The 18,043-nt window shown below is 37.9% G+C and overlaps 1 protein-coding gene across 5 annotated transcripts in view; it reads left to right on the forward strand.

Annotated features, from left to right (window-relative positions):
* The window catches only part of sns (sticks and stones), a 245,775-nt gene that overhangs the window by 219,698 nt on the left and 8,034 nt on the right, over nucleotides 1–18,043 (forward strand). For 2 of the 5 annotated variants that reach the window (XM_012371012.2, XM_012371015.2), the window contains exons 4-16: nucleotides 1,993–2,181; nucleotides 6,050–6,226; nucleotides 7,167–7,457; nucleotides 8,641–8,940; nucleotides 10,473–10,609; nucleotides 11,200–11,356; nucleotides 11,580–11,882; nucleotides 12,339–12,614; nucleotides 12,944–13,231; nucleotides 13,908–14,086; nucleotides 14,463–14,883; nucleotides 16,077–16,232; nucleotides 16,769–16,896. In XM_012371012.2, the coding sequence (XP_012226435.1) occupies nucleotides 1,993–2,181; nucleotides 6,050–6,226; nucleotides 7,167–7,457; nucleotides 8,641–8,940; nucleotides 10,473–10,609; nucleotides 11,200–11,356; nucleotides 11,580–11,882; nucleotides 12,339–12,614; nucleotides 12,944–13,231; nucleotides 13,908–14,086; nucleotides 14,463–14,883; nucleotides 16,077–16,232; nucleotides 16,769–16,896 (3,002 nt within the window). Of the gene's footprint in view, nucleotides 1–1,992; nucleotides 2,182–6,049; nucleotides 6,227–7,166; nucleotides 7,458–8,640; nucleotides 8,941–10,472; nucleotides 10,610–11,199; nucleotides 11,357–11,579; nucleotides 11,883–12,338; nucleotides 12,615–12,943; nucleotides 13,232–13,907; nucleotides 14,087–14,462; nucleotides 14,884–15,875; nucleotides 16,029–16,076; nucleotides 16,233–16,768; nucleotides 16,945–18,043 lie in introns of all 5 variants that reach the window. The other 3 variants (XM_067347779.1, XM_012371016.2, XM_012371017.2) reach the window with 3 other exon arrangements.

Genomic DNA, 18,043 nt, shown 5'->3' on the forward strand with positions numbered 1-18,043 from the left:
ACGCCAATTTTCCGGGAATTAAAAATTCTTGCTAATTTCCAGCAATTAAATTATCGTCAATTTTTTACTCGTTAGACGTTTATAATTACTGCGAATATATATAATGCGTAGAGTATTTTGAAAACGTATGTATGATATCTTAAAAAATTAGAAAATTATTGTGCGTGTTTTTGGAGAACGTGAACGTGATATTATGTGCACGGCGCCGAATAAAATGTTATTAACAGAAAATATGAAGTTCTATTGAAATAGCGGCTGGTACGTAATGCAGATTTTATTTATCTGATGTATGTTGTACGAAGTACACATTGTATTCAGCTGTGTCAATAGCGAATTGATACATTGTCGATCGATCGAATGTGAATAACTGAATAGATACACAAGTAGCCCTCGATAATACTTCAGTAGCAGCTTTCCAATTTTGTAATAGATTCATAATAAATCGAGAAAAAGATATATTGTCGGCAAAAATACGGGTCAATAGAGTAAATCAGTAAATTCAAATCAGTAGATCCATCGTGTGACAGTCGCATGAATTCTTTCGCTTTCCATCAACTTTTCCAAGCTCACTCCATCAAACCTTATGTAATCACAATTCAAACAAACTCGCAACACTTGCTGATTTTTATTCGAAAATTATATAACACGTACGGTATATCAAAACGTTTGCTTTATACATGAAAAGAAAACAATAAACATATGTCTTTCTTTTAATATTTTACGTCTATCTTTAGTCACAATTTAAATCAAAGCTTTATTGCCGTACATCTTTTTTATGACGTTATTATCGTTCATAATCTTTTCGTCTCACTGAATCTATATGCATTTTCTGATAGTCACGTTCTTCATTGAGCGTAAGTGGAAGCAATTCGATCAGATTAAATGCGATTACGCATTTACGTACAGAGCCACACCCCGTATATAATTATTGCGCTGACGAACGGGCACGATTTTCTATATGCGCTTAATAGAATCCGGCAATAAATCGCGCGCACGCTATTCTGACATTAAATTAACTCGCGGATGTGAAGAGAGATTGGCGCACGAAAACCGGGCACTATAAAACAAGAGCGCACGCGGATCGTCCGAAATCAGCAGATTGCGTCGTTTATCACCCACTGTCCGAAAATCTATGTATACGATATGCGCGATTTGTTCGAAGCGATTTAACGGTGCACAGCGCATATATGGATTCGTTTAGAATCGCTTCCTACAGCATACTTAATCCAATACAACCGCGCATAACTAATGACGTGATTACTGCGCGCTGAGGTCAAGCAGCAATAGCAAAAAATTTTAATCTAGAATTAGATAATTTAAAAGTTCAGAACGCATGTATATGAAAAATGTCGAAGTGCAATTTTCACGTGAGCGAAAATGTACTTTTCCGCGAAACAAGATTCAAGGCATGTAGTAGTAAAAGGATCTTATTCCTTAATTAACTTTCAGTGAACTTAAATAGAGTCTTAATTTAAATTCATTTACTGCGATATTTAATATCGAATATTGAAAGATTATAAGAAACGACGACTCTACGACTTCGCTTCCGTTTCATTAAAGGAGAATCGACTGCAAATTAGAATATTAGCATATGTAATACCCAATATAAATTCCAAATGCTCTGTTATATATCGAGCTAAAAAATCCATTTTATACTTTGAAATTATTATACTTCTATAATAAAAAAGAACTAATTAAAATAATGTTATCTTGATCTTTATAAATTATTTTTCGATTCCACAAAAAATTTTATTGAAAAAGAAGTGTTTAAAATTTCTTCGGAAAAGAGACTTCAGACTTCCGCTCTTCTGTCGCATTAATATGATATTCAAAGCAAACAATTTGATACTCAAACCACGGTTGAAAATATTATAATACATGTTTGTTCCTTCTTGTTTGACTTGCGTTTCAACGTTTTACGCTTCTTTATGAATAAAAATTGTTTTAATTAAAAATGCCAGTATAATGTTTCGTGACATTTTCCGCTTTCAGCGCCTCCGCGAAAGGTGGAAATCAGCAGTCACCCAAACAATAGGGAAATCGAGGTGAAGGTGGGCGAATCACGGCGCTTGGAATGCATCGTCAGATCGGCCAAACCGGCCGCCTCGATCATTTGGTATCGTGGAAACGTGCAGATCAAGGGCGGTGACACCACCACCAACGCAATCTCTATCGAGGGTGGTAAGTAGCTACGCTATCCTGTTACGCACGTTGATATTCGATTACGATAATCCCGCGCGCGAATGAATATATCATGGCTATTACGTGACAAGGATTAAATGAGCACCGCACGGTACGTGTATACGGCACACTTCTCATCTGATAACATTATCTCGTCTAATTAAACCGTAATTAGATTTCGATCGCACGAAAAAACTTTTCCGCGAAACAACATTTTAAATTTCTTCAAAGGAAGGCGGCATCTTGCATTCTATTCCATCGCATGTTTAAGTAGCTACCGTTAAATATGTTATATATTTGTTCCTTTGTTCTCTGACTTAATTAAACTTGTGATAAGCGTAATAAGCAGGATATAATATCGGAACGGTACAGTCTGTCTGACGCGCGCGCGCGCACGATGCTGAGAGGCGAGTAAGTAATCTTGAATTTCGTCGGAAGCTGTTCGGGAGCTTACCGCGACGCGCGCGTGGAAGTGGGAAAAAGATTGGGATGGCGTCGAGACGCCTCCCTCTCTCTCTCTCTCTCTCCAGCGCCGCTTCCAGTTGCCAAGAGCATCTTCGATCGATCCCATGACACACAACTCTGGCCGCGCTCCAACTACCGAAATTGACGTTCCTGTCTCTCGCTCGCGCCGCCGCTTGCGTTTTTACATTTCGGCCGGAGACAGCTCGACGAGACATCAAACGATTGCATTGGCCGACTCGCCGTTTTATCATCACCCGGCGCAAAACTAAATACTACACCCCGATAAGGACGTCGATAAATAGCGGGACTGAAATTAAAAGAGGCCCGTGTCGCGACGCGCAACGCGTAGGATGTTCATAAAACAAACATAATCAAATTTCTACAATGTGGAAGCCTTGTGAAAGTCGAGTAGATAAGGGAAGTTCCTGCGAAACACGTTGCATAAAGATGTTTTATTAATTCTTATCTGGTAAGCAGGAACGAAGGAATGAATGTTCCATGAATGCAAAAGCTACTATTTCTCGTCGTTGATATAATATTAATTAATATCCAGAAGAAGGAGAATACTAAATATTTTCGTATTAAATTTTTAAAAGATGTTATTTGTGTATTATAAAAATGTTAAAGTGGATTCAATGAATTCTAGTTATCTATATTACAAAAGTACAGACTGTGCGGAAAAAAGAATAAAACAAATATCGTTTAATTAGATTTGACTATCCTTGATACATTTTTAAAATTTAACCGTGTATTTTATGGACACCTTATATGCTTATCGCACGTCGACTATGCGGAAAGAAAAAGCCTTCATTTTCGCGGTTATCGCGAAACATGAATTCATTATCGGAGAATATGCACATAAACAGACGATGTAATGTGTGTGAATTTGTAGGTATTTAAAATAAATTTGCTCTACATTTAGCGGATAATTTGATTAAAGATGAAATGAGTATTTCAATGTTATTCTATATTACATATTTTAATATTATCCCTTCCCATCCTGACGTTCAACGTAGACGTCAATTTTATTGCATTTTACGATACGTTTTCAAAACGAGAAATAATATTTAAATCTCATTATGAATCTAATGGACATCACTTTTATACGTTATTATGGATTTATCTATGAACTTATCTTGGTGTCTAGGTATGATATATAAAAGTTTTTTTGTTCACTTGTGGAATAAAAATTGGATTATTTAGTATTACAATATTTTATCTAACATTGTATAACGTTATATTTGACTTTGATTTTATCCACAAGAAGTGGAAACGATAAATACCTTAATCATTTTAATGCTCGCCATAAATCTATTTGATGACTCGTGCTAATGTTATTTGCGCTTTCGCAGCAAAATACGAGTGCCGCAAAAAACAGTGCGTCGTCGTTTTCTTTATTACGATGTTCGCATCTCGCTCGTCATTCCAACAGCAATCTTTCTCCGGATGCATGCCGTCAAACCACGTCATCTTTGATAGCCGAGAGCATTTGTATCCGACACGTTTCCGAAAATTGTGTGAAACCGTCACCGCGTGGACCGCGACGCGTAAAACGAGTCGCGCTTTCGCGTATAAAAGCTTGTCCGGAGCTTTTAGCTCAAATATAAAAAGGAGTGCGCCGCGAACGCACGTATCACCTTATAATGTCGCGTTTGACTTTAATGTAAATTGTGTACTTTCTATGCGCCGCCTATGAATAATTCAACTTCCTTGGCGAGTCTCAATTAATTCGAACACCTTGTACACTTTCATATACAAATTATGAACGATTAAAATCTCTTCAGGTTTCAATCAAAAATCCAAATCGTGTGTTCAAGTTAATTTTTCCATAAATACGAATACTTCAGCCATAAATGCGCGATATATCGCGCACTTATTTATTTATCGTATACGACAAATAAAAATAATCGAAAAAGAATTATAAAAGTAAGCGGCCGATATTTGTTTGCTATTTCGCATTTTTTAGATAAATCACTTACCGCATCGCTGCTCTACTGTCGCCCGAGGTGTGTCCTAGGCCTCCTTTTCCTTTCAGCAGTCCTTCGAGACACTCACACACGTTTTCGCGGCGCACGCCTTGCTCGCGCACGTACCCGAATACGAAAATCGCGCGACTCACTTCAAACGGCACTCCCGACGTCGCAAGCGAATCAAATTGTCCAAGATGCGACGTGACGCTCGAATCCCGCCCACGTTTCAGACGATCGCTTTTACCAATTGGGGCACGATTATCTCAAAGCTGAAAGCATAAGCTCGAAGAAAGTAAGGGGCGATTAGTCATGGAGTCAACTGGATAGCGTGTGGTATCCCAGCAGCATTTCAATGTCTAACAAATGGAACTGACGAAGTCGCTGGGCTGACTTCTATGCCGCAAATCATGTTTCATAGTTGCAATTAAGCAACCCCATGCTTTCCGGCATGATATATGTTGACACGTCTGACACTGAAGGGATCCACGGTTTTATCGGGATCCCATGATAAAGCTGATCCTTTCCTCCTCCGAGCCGAGCCCAAAGTCGAGAGGAAAACCTGAAGCCGAAAGAGGTTCGATCGTGTCCCAATATTTATCATGCGTTCAATATTTATGGTGCGTTCGTCTATATGATTCGCCAGAATACGTGTTTCGTACTCGCGCGAAAACTACCATGACACCCTCGGCATTAACGGCACTCCCGACGCACGTTTTATTATACGACGGAACGAATACGTTTTATAACACCGAATACGCACAAAGTTTATCTGTAAAACATAAAAATATTTTATATATTAATATTCGAAAAGAGTTATAACATAATTTAATTATAATATTAATATTTGTAATAATAAATAAAATTTTATTACTTGGATCTGAAATTAATTAAATAGATACGAAATATCGTATTGTGTGCGTTTGCAAGCGCTTAATAATGTGCGCTTGCAAACGCACACGAGTTCATACGCAACGCACAGAATATTCGCTTTATAGTTTGCAAAGCGCTAATCACAATAGTATGCAATGCTGGCACATGATCTTGCTGCAAGTTCGCAATTGTACGAAACAGTCGCGTAATATAAATATACAATACATTTACATTACAATGATATTCGAAACAGTATTATAGTTTTACAACTATAACTGAATAAAATATTATCCGTCATAATAAATAGGATTTATTATTCTAAAAATAATTTCGTATATTTCAAATTAATCAGAATATATCGGAGCTATTCTAATCACTGATAACATGTATCGAGGTCAAGATTGAATCTAACTAATTTTAAATAATCACCTAAGAAGCAAGTTGATCAGATTTCTTAAAAGAAAACCGCTAATTTCACGGCTATAAAGTAACAGCAGATGCCACTTTTCAATTTGCATTTCGTATAATATTTATTTCGCGCTTGCGCGCGTACAATGTTGCAGACAAGGATGCGAAGCCCGGAGAGACGTCCAGGGAATTGCTCAAGTACGACACTCATGGTTCCATTACCATCGTGCCTACGGCGGACGATAATGGGATGGATTACACCTGCGAGGCTAGCCACGAGGCAATACCCATAGACAGGCCCATGCGGGCTACCATTAGACTCTCCGTTTTCTGTAAGTGCGACCTGATGTACATATGCCGCAAAAACGGCTTGCGTGACCGTTTACGTTGTAGCGTGCCGGCACGACCAACGTCGTGAGAAAAAAACCGAAGTGAGAGTTATACAAAATTACAGTTCGTAGCGCGTACCGCGCCTACCGAAATTACCGAAAACGAGTCGACATTAATCCTTAATTAGTCTCCCATTAGTCCATCGAGCCCATGCTACCGAACATGGGTCTAGACGGTCAAGAAAACGAGCGGAGTTTCCTTTTAATTTCGTAATATGTTATTTATGCCTACGAGGGAAGCTAATGCGGGTCCCATTTGTATACGAATGAGAACACATTTTGAAGTAGAATAATACAATTAGGGTCGACTAAAAAGCAGCTTTAATTTAAATTTTAAAATATACGGCGCGCGAGTATATCGTGCTGATTACAAAATTGCTTGTTACTTTTCTCGCGCTTGAGTCTAGTTAGAAAATTAACGTAATAAAACTACCCATTATATCATTCATTGTACAAGATAATATATAGTCCTCTGAATTAGTAGGAATTTAGCTGACGCGGAATTAGAATGTGCGAGATACAATTTTACATGTTTCTAAAAAAGATTCTTTCCAAATCTTGTCTGCTCTTTGAGCTATTCGAATTGAGGACGACTTTCAATGCCTATTATTCAAATACGCTTTCAAATAAAATGTAGAATAAGTAGACTACAAGATTAATGCTAGGTTTTAATAAACACTCTTCTGTTTTTCTTTGCGTCAACGAACAATGAAGCGAAAAAAAAAATGCTTAAAACCTAGCGCTAGCCTTGTAACTCATTTATTCAACATATTAATTTTGTTAGAAACCTTAAGGCCAGTGCCGCATTATATTATTAATGCTTTCAAATAAATTTCGTTATCGCGAAGCTTCGATATAATGGCGCCGATGTTTTGCCTCGCAGATCCACCTGGTCAACCGTACATCGAAGGCTACACCGAGGGCGAGACCGTGCAACGCGGTCAGAATGTGGAGCTCTCCTGCCGATCACGCGGCGGAAATCCGCCGGCCGATATCATCTGGTACAGGAACGGCGAAAGGATCTCGTCGTTCACTCGCCGGGAGAACACCTTCAGCGAGAACGTGCTCTCGTTCATAGCCCGCGCGGAGGACGAGAAGGCCCGCTACAGATGCGAGGTCTCCAACGTCATGAGCGTGCAGCCCATGAAAGTGCACGTCGATCTCACTGTGCTTTGTAAGTGTGCGCTCGCGCGCGTCCGATAATTGCGCGCGGTGAGGTAGCGGTAAAACGTTGCAAATTGCATTTCGAGAAACGCTCTGAGAAATTCTCCGTCTTCATCCATCCTTCACGCGTCCCGCGCGCTTACATCTTTCACATAATTATAGAATATATTATTGTCTCCTGCATATATAATACATTAATTCACGTAAAATAACATGAGAAATTTGAGTTTAATGCACTTAGCGTTGCGAGTGTGTTACTTGTCTCTTTTATGCAGTATTGTAAATTATATAATTATTCCTTAACAAAAACTAATTACTCACCGAAATACCTCGATTTAATTTTTTTCCTGTTGCATTTGATATTTTTAGATTTTTCTTATTTGTTGTACTAATTTAATAAATTATTTAATTAATGCGAGTCTATATAAATATGCTCAGGAAATAAAGACTGAAAAAGAATAGAGAAAAATATGAATGTGTCACTCTGCAGGTATCATGCTTTTAAATTGTTTTTAAACTTTACGGAGAATGCATATTTCTCGCGAGCGATACTTGAAATGTATTTAAGGTGTTAGAATATTAATGTCGTCTGGAGCCTGTCTGTGGCATTTACCATTACTTTACCGCAAGGCATAGTATTGCACAACTAAGGTTGCATAGCGTATGGACGATCTCTTGCCGACGGAACAGCGGCATAAATAATTCTGCTTCCTATTTTCACCGAGGCTACGTTCGTGTTACCTAAATTGAAATTTTGCTAACTTTATGTTCGCATGATATATGGACAAAATACCGAGGCTGGCTTACCGCACACTTAAAATAAAAGATTACGGTTGTCGACACTATTGTAGTTATTGGCAGCCTGTCGGCGAACTTTATTTAATGTATATTTTTATGGTCGATATAAAAAAATAAAAATTTACGGCAGCGAAAGATATTGGTTTCTCAAAAGTAATACACTGGTTTTCCGCAGAAATTCCTTCCGTAAAATATTAATAAAATATTAATATAAAGGTAAAAATTCAACAATTGTATGCTATGCTACATCGATATGCTAATTTTTATTTATGAAACATTTAGATTTAGCTAGATTCGAGAAAAACCTGCGGATCAGTTATTGAACCCATCTATTTGTTATTTCCACGTTTTTTGAATCTTTGAGTGAATTAATTCGAGCTGTTTATGATGCGTAGTTGCGCCTGCTGGAGTCACCATTACCGGCCCGACGGAGGCGAAGGCGGACGACCAGGTGCACATTACCTGCATGACGGAGAACTCAAATCCGCCCGCGGACATAAAGTGGACGGTGGACGGGCATAATTTCGAGAGTAACAGCTCGAAGACGGAGCCAGCACCGAACGGCGGCTGGATCACCACCTCGAACGTGACGTTCAGCATTAATCGCAAGAGCCGTAGCATCGTCGTCATCTGCCACGCTTCCAACGCCAAGCTCACGGAGAACGTGGTCGGCACGCACACCATCAACGTGATATGTGAGCGTCCCTCTTCTCTCTATCGTACAATTTCGCTAGTCACTCGCTACAAGTGCACTATGCGGGCACATCGCAGTCGTAACGAGGCTCCATGCTCTCCCGCCCGCGGCGAAAACCTAATTTCCGCCCCGCGTCAAAGAACCGGTACCGGGTGTCCCGGAACTGCCGTGAGATATTTCACGGAAAGACTTTTCGATCGTCAATTTGCGATATTAAATTTCTCGACTGTGTATTATAGAAATCCCCGACGACGCTGACGACCAAACCGTGATGAACTTTACTGAAATTAACCGGAAAACAAAGTTTGATTAACTATTTACACCCCTGGGGCTTTATTTGCGGAAGTAATTAAACCCCCATGGGGGTTTTCGGTGAAAAAAAAAATATTCCATTTCATATTTTAACGTGAAAACACATAAAATATGTAGAATAATTAAAATGCAAATCTAAAATAACATTATTAAATAGAAAGATTTTTTTCTCTCTCTCTATCTTCTATTCATGACATAGGCGCTATTTATTTCTTGCCATTTCTGCCGGATAATACACGGTTTTGACGCAGCATGTTAGAGCGAAATTGCCTTAGATACGGTTTTAAAAAAATAACGAGTACTCTCCAAGATGGAACGTCTTATAACGCGCGGATATTTTCCCTAAGTATACAGTGTGCTGGCAAAATTATGGATTCCGTCGTTCGCTTCCTCAACGATCATTTTGTAACGCGTTCGGAGGAAATTGGGTAAACGATAATGCCGATGGCCGTTGCCGCTGACATCTTCGCGGCATGCGATGACAAATTAATCGACCGCACCGCCGTTATCCGGGGTCCCGAAACGTGCATACGCAATACGCTCCCACGAATCCGATGGTCGGAATTCATTAAACATATTCGACATAACGTCATGTAGCGCGCATGATACATTCGCGCAATAACACAACCGTAATCGACCGACATTAATTTCCGCCGTAAATAAATAATCCTTGAATAATCAACTGCGTTTTCAGCTTGTAATTACATGCATTAAAATTACTCGCTATCTGAATATACTAAACAATTAGTTGGTCTGCAATCAATAATACCGCCCGGCAATCCGTGACTGTAACGAATGCCACTCGTGTCCAGCGATATAACCGGATTCAACAAATAATCTCCTTACAAATTATGATAAACCCTTTATCGAATGTTTAACTAATATTAAAGTAATGAAAAAAATTTATTATGCAGAATTATACAGGTGATAAATTACTTACCCTATTGTTATTCTACTGTCGCCCGATGCCTCCTAGGCCTCCTTCTCTTCTCAACGGTCCACACATTCGCGGCGTGCGCCTTGCTCGCGACTTATTCGAATATGAAAATCGCACGGCACTCCCGACACTGTAAAATATAAATACATTTATACTACAATGAGACATGCGAAACAATACTATAGTTATATAGCTATAGTTTAATAATAATATTATGATTGAGATAAGAATCGAAAATTTATAATAGGACAATCGAAAATATTTAATTTTGTCCGACGTTGTAGATCCACCTTCGAAACTAAGCGTTACCGGATACGAAGAGGGCACGACAATAGTGGCCGGGACAGTGCTAAAGCTCATGTGCATCGCCACGGCGGGTAATCCATTGGCCACGTTAACATGGTACAAGAACGACCGCAAGGTACGTTGAAATCGAGCGACACGATTGTGGAGGATTATCGCCCAGACTTAAAAGGCATAAAGCACTAAACGCAAAAGCTCGTAATTCTATTCTTCACACACAAAGCTATTTTGTACTATTTGTTAAAAAGAATAATAATACCGGAAATAACATTAGCTTCACGATTAATTACTTAATTCCGGAATTTTTCCGACGTACTTATATACTGTTTGATCAAATACGAAAATTATTTTATGCATCCGAAGATTAACATTGCTTGAAATTTTGTCGGCTTTAAATTTTTAATAATGCTTTAAATTAAAAATTTTGGAATATAAAACTTATGCTTTAAAATTATAGCTATTAAAAATTACGTTCTTTGAAACTTTTTTTATTAAAAATTAAAGTATTTCAAGCAAAATTGAAGTAAGTCTCATAGTTCGTAAGAATTATCCATTTTGGAAGCGGTTTGAAGCCATGAATTATAAACTTACTTCATTTTCTCGGATCAAACTTTTTTAAAATTTTTTACGGCATTTTAACATAAATTCGCGCTTCTAAAATCCGTCACAATATGAATCATTGTGTTGACACATTATTTTATATTGCAGGTCTCACTTGGCACAGTGAGACAGCGAAATCATGCTGTCTCCAGCGAGTTAGCGATACTCGTCAACGCGTCTGACAACAATGCCCATGTGCGATGCGAAGCGACAAATTCCGCTACCGAGATACCCCTGCTCAAAGTTCTCGTGCTAAAAGTCAATTGTAAGACATAATTTATCCTATATATTTATTTTCAAAACTTAATTATACATTTTTATCAAGGTTCTATTCATTGATCGAGTGATAAGTTTTTTTAGTAAGAAGAGATGGAGATATAAAAAAGATCGAGCATGCTATAATTATTCTCGTTTCTTTAACGCAAATCTAAGTCGCTATAGTCGAATTAGCGATATTTTAACCGTGGATTGTCCGCTTTTTTTCACAGTCCCGCCCGAGAGGGTGAAGATTAACCGCGAACCCCAGGACTTCCACGCCGGTCAAGAAGGACGCATAATCTGCGAATCCAGCAGCAGCAATCCCGCTGCCGAGATGTCGTGGTGGAAGAACGGGATACCGGTAACCGGCACCAGGAACGGCACCAAGCCCGGATTACACGGCGGCTACCTATCGTTCGTTGAGCTCTCGCTCGACTTAACCGAAGACATGAACGGCGAGGTGTACACCTGCGAGGCCAAGAACACCGAATTGGGGAGGTCTATCCACGACGCTACGACGCTGGACGTGTTGTGTGAGTATGCACCTAAGTAGATAGCTCTTAACGATTTAATCCGCGGAGATCAGCATGCACGCACGCACGCGCGATCGTGCCCGACGAGAGCGTTCAACCCGGAAATCTCGCCGCAGAACGCGTATATACGGTAGCGTCTCTCGGTATCCCTCTGGATATTCGCGATCGTGTTCGTGTAAATTTCTCGGCATATACCGTGAAAATATCTCGTTGTGCTGCAACAATGCAGCGGTATTATATACTATGGCAGTAATAAATTGAAAAAATATAAATATTGAAGAGACAAGAAATAATTTGTTATTTATTTTCACACATTATTGTCGGAGTACGGTAAAAAAACGGCTTATATTTAAAAATTGTATAAAAAATATCTTAATTTAAAACAATATTTTTAACATATTGCTCGATTAAATACGATACATAACAATACCATTTAAACTTCTCTTTATTCCGTAGACAAACCGATATTCTCGCCATTAGACCCTTTCGAATTAACCGGTCTGGAAGGAGAACCCTTTGTGATTTCCGTATCGGCGAGGGGCAACCCTAATACAACGGAATATACGTGGACAAGAGACGGTCTACCGATAGTTAGTAGCAATAGGAGAGTGACCGCGCACGGTTCCACGCTAAATATCACCAAATTGGATCGTCACGATGCCGGCACGTACATATGCGAAGCGCTGAACAAGGAAGGAACCACTTTTTACCAGCTAAATCTGACCGTGCAATGTGAGTATACGTTATCATGCGATTATTAATTCACGATCAAATAACAATTCAATCTCATTACAATCAACTTCAGGCTACATTAGCATTATTTAATCTCTTGAAAAATTATTGATTACTTTTAAAATTTACAAATAATTAGAGTAATTACTTCCCTTTCCATTTGTATTTATAATTATTGCGTATCCAATTTCTTTATTTTTTGTTAATTCGTTGTTCTAATTTTCCATAATTTTCCTATTAAATAAAAATTCAAAAAATTCTTTTTTTAAAAAATTGTTTCTTGTAAATGTAAATCGTAATTCATTGTTCTACTCCTAATATCTTCGCAGATCCGGCTAAAATCAAACGCATTTCCTCGTCGGGGATAGTTTATCCACCGGGTATCGAGGCGAAACTTTTCTGTGAAATCGACGGCAGCCCGATCGGCGACGAATTCGTCACGTGGCAAAAAGTAGGATCAAATCTGGAACCAGGACGTTACTCGACATCTTTCGTAAATCGAACGTCGTACCTTCACATAGAACGTCCTAGCCAGCAAGACGTCGGCGAGTATCTGTGCAAAGTCAACAACGGCATCGGCAATGTAACATCGGATCCTATCCTGTTTATTACTAATTGTACGTACAAATTTTTTTCTTTCTTGATTATTTAATAATCCCGTCAAGCTTTAAATAGATACGTTTAAACGTACGATAAAAACTCGTCAGTATCGATAGAATTTAATTATCCTATATCACGCGGTAATTTAATCGCCATACGTCGCCTGGAATTAATTGTCATCCTCTAGCAGTGGTGACCGGCTTAATTAATGCGGAAATTAGTTATAACCGTATTTAAAAAAAAAAAAGAAGACTAAGAGCGTTTAATGTATAAATAAACCCAAAGTAAAATGTTGAGAGCCTATTAGAGAGTTTGTGATAAAATATTGACTACTAATATATTCATTTATTTTCAATATTTTCAAACTAAACAATTAACGATAAGTTAGTGAAAAATAATTAAATATTATCAAATAGTATTATTGAATTATTAATAATTAAATAATATTGCTATTCTCATAATTGCAATAAATGCATTATGCTTGATAAATAACTGGTGAATTATTAACGTGTCGTTGTAGTTGTAATTGCCACAAAAATTTCACTGTTTGATTGTATTTTAATGAAAGGAATTATTTCGAGGTATGGAAATCGCAATATATACGAAATATCGCGAAATATGTTTGTACGCGCTATTCGCGCGCGACGTATCGGAAAGCGCGTAATAAAGAATTCACTCAACTTTTATGCGCAGTTAAACCGGAAATGACGAACACCCCGTTGACGCGAAAGGCAGCGGCGAACAAAGGAATAAGCGTCCATTTGTACTGCAAAGCGCGAGGATCTCCATTGCCGCGTTTCAGTTGGATCTTCAATAGGAAAACTTTATCGCCGAACACAACCGAGAATAAATACAGTATCACTCACAGCGACGTAAGTCACTTTATAAGATGTACTTATCTCTTAAATAACGACTTCCTTTACCGATATATCTCCTTTAGAGTACCGTTTGACCGAAGCTCCTGTATTGTGTTACGTTACTATAAATCTTATTCCCCGTTTAACTTTAAGCAAATTTTACTTTGATAAAATTTTCATGTCGGACGTAGTTAAGGGAGATATTTACCGTTGGAAATTTACGAGTTGTCGAAAGAATAATATCTAATTAAAATTTTGCTAAGAGAATCGCGACTGTATCGCGCTCAAAGTACCTTTCTTCTCTCAATAATCTCTGTGATTTCGATCTTCAAATATTTACATTTTTAATATAAAAACGATAAAACGTATATTCGCTTCTTGTACTCCTTAGCTTTCTGAGCTCTACTCCGAAACAGTGTTGACTATCCATAACGTGAAGGCGCAGGACTATGGAAAATATGAGTGTCGCGCGCAGAATAAAGTGGGGCAATCCTCGGAGGACATACTTTTGGACGTCACGTCACCGCCGGATAAGCCGAGCGATCTGGAGGTCTACAACGTCACACACGATTCGGTGACGCTGATTTGGAAGCGCGGTTTCGACGGCGGCTTGCCGACGTCCTATCAAATACGATGGCGACAGGCGTTGGATTACGAGGCTCGCTACTACTACCTGGACATCTCGCCCGGTGAAAACAAGGCCACCATATCCGGCCTGTCGCTCGGGACTTATTACGTGTTCAGTGTGAAAGCTATCAACGAGAAGGGAGATAGTGGCTTCTTGCCAGACCTCGTCAAAGTTCAGACACTTCGTAAGTTGTAGATAAACACCGTAGAGACAAAAACCTTTATCGCTTTTTCATTCGAAAAGAGAACTTTTCGTAGAAAGGCCTCACATCATTAAGGGAATAGCTAAATAGTATTGAAAATAGTGCTTAGCATTTTTGATATAATTTCGGTGCAGATAAACTAACATGCATAACTTTTACATATATATACATAAATGTGGCGGAACATACTTGACAATTTAGTGAAACTGATGATATAGAAACTGCTTGATAAACTCACCGAAATTATAGTTAATAGTAATTTTCCCCCTCACAAGCAAAGTATTTGTTTTGGATAGTAACATCGTTATTCACGCTACATGGTGGAAAACAACAGCTTGCTAAATCATTATGCAGATCATCGGGAGATAATTAAACGCGATTGCCCCGCATCCACATAATTAATCATATTCAGTAATTAGGTTGATCGTGTACTACGTTACATACATTTAGTGTGTCTCATGAACGTTCGCATGATATTTACGTCGTGGGCAAGTTGCAATAAAGTATCATCAGACTTTACATAGATGATATATGAAAATCATCGTGAATCATTCATATCATGAATATCACAGCACAGTTTTTGGCAGGGCTCATTCTGACAATTGTAATACGTATCGTAATACGTAAGGTGTCGTTTAGCTTTGACATTTTTTCGATAGTATTATGCGCCTCTAACTCCGTTACAGAAATTACAGGCTTAACGATAAAGTTACGGTCGACAGTTGACAAACACGTATCTGGTTTACAACAGTGCGGAAGACGATCAAGCAGAGAAAATAATAGATGAGCTGAACAAATAACTAGTTGCTATCCGATCTGCTTAACTACTGGTCTCGCGTAAATCCACCGTATTGGCGGCATTACAGCATTTGCCAGTCGAGGATTTCGAAGTTGAACATGTGACTAACAATGTAGATCCACTCTCATTGCATGAATAACACAAACCGGTGATGGGGCATTGGCTTGGGTTGCAGGCGAGGCACCACCAACCGAGTTGACATCAAGCGAGAATAGTTCCTCCTACATCATCGTCATTATCATCACTGTTTCCGCCTCTGCTTGCCTACTCATTGCCGCGACCATAGTCTTTGCTACAATAAAGTCGAAAAAGAAGGCTCAGCGTGCTGGTAAATATAATGTTTATCATGTGTTCTTTCTTTCCTTTATTTTCCTAGGGCCCAATAAAGAGGAAAACCTGCCGGACATCCTCTTGGAAAAGGGCGACTTTCCGATGAATTATATCTATACGTTAGCGGCGACTTCCCTCATCATTTTTATCGTTAATGTCTTCATCATGTTGTGGTACATAGTACGAAAACGAAATAAAGCTCGTAAGTTTACGACCAATGATATTTTAGCGCGTATACATTTCCACGTAGAGGACTATCGCGCACGTCGGTCCGACGTTTGGCTACAGCCATGACAGAAGAGATATCATTAAGTATCGACTTAAACTAGTTACAATAAATTTTGCAAGCTTAGTTCCTTAAAATAAAATAATAGCGAAACATTAGGCTCTTGCTTTGAATTGATAAAAAATGCAATTGTAAACTACTTCATTATTTACATTGTAATTATAAATAATTTAAAGTATTTAAAGTTTAATTACATCGATTCAAAGAAAGTTAATTAGCCCTACACAGGCTGTATACAGAGCGTCCCGTTTTGAATTTATTATTAGACATCTTTTAAAGTGATTATATTCGTTAGAAAAATTTAATTTTCTTCAAAACACACATAAGTGCAATTAATTAGAAGAAAATGAGCAAAAATTGTTTCAATATTAAATTCTTCTGTATGCAGTTGTAGCCTTACTATTCGCACCTCACTTTATCATTCACATATTTATTACGCGTTATTTCTGCAGGTATCAACAAGTCGCAGACCGCGGATATGTATGCACCGTCCACCGTCAACGGCGACACAATGACCGGTGAATTAAGTTCCATGTCGGACGAGAAGAGCGACGTCAACTTCGACGCTAACGATTACGTGGTCAGTGCCATCAGTCAGTATGTTCTTAGTAACAAGTAATTCCGGAGGGTAGGTTTGAGTTCTAGCAACACTTTTTCTGTTTCATCCTCCTATTAATTTTGTTGATTTCGCTTTCGCTCCGTTTTTGTTCCTTTTTCCCCTAACTCTTTTTCCTCATTTTCTTTGATCTCCGCGATCTTTCCTTTTTTCACCGTTTTACTTATCATCTAACACTAAGGGTTGCAATAACCAATAGTAAACGGGATTATTTTTTGCTCATATGAAAATTATTGTCTTTTCTCACTGCTAATTTTTATATTATATCATACTATTAAGTATGATATTGTTTTATTTATCGATTATTTCAAAACTATGCGAGAATCTATTTATATTCAGTGAAATCTTTTGCAAATTTCTAATTACAAAGCTAATTTAAATAATATTTGAAGCTGAGCAATTTTTGTTAATAGCTATACTAATATTATGTTCTTTTTTACACTGGCACAGTTTAATATACTTTAATTTTCATATAAGATTTTCATTTTATATGATATGTCGTCATCTATTAATGTCATAATAACTTCACATCATCCAAGCGCAAAGAGTTTGTCTAAAGGTAATCCCCTCAGGTAAATCTAACATATCTCTTAAATTCGAGCGGAAAATAACGTTGTGATGAAAACTGTACGAGCTTGACACTCGTAATAATTTAATTTAACAAGATTTCACGATACCATAAATTCTCTACGAAAACACTCTCCATAATGTGGCTTTCATATTCATTAAAATACTGGCTTGCTTTCTTGCAGTAGCATTAGATCTCATATTCAGTGGAAGTAAGAGTAATAAAGTAATAAAATATGAAATAAGGTTGAACAAACTGATTAAAAACTGATCAGAAGGAAAAACTCTATAATAATACTTTGGTCTTCATTATTTCTTGATTTGTAAATAAAGACTATTATTTATATTATAATTTATAAATTTATGTTATAAAATATATATCATTAAAATATTGGCAAAAACAATTTCTCCGGATTAAATGGTCCGAAATGTTTGATAATTTTTGCAAACAAAGTAGATTGCAGTTGTCGGTTTTTATTATTATATATTTACTTTTTTAACAATTAACAAATGTAATATGCATGAAAGTTTAATTTATTATTGA

This window comes from Linepithema humile, chromosome 1 (assembly GCF_040581485.1).
Source record: "Linepithema humile isolate Giens D197 chromosome 1, Lhum_UNIL_v1.0, whole genome shotgun sequence".
Classification (NCBI taxonomy): domain Eukaryota; kingdom Metazoa; phylum Arthropoda; class Insecta; order Hymenoptera; family Formicidae; genus Linepithema; species Linepithema humile.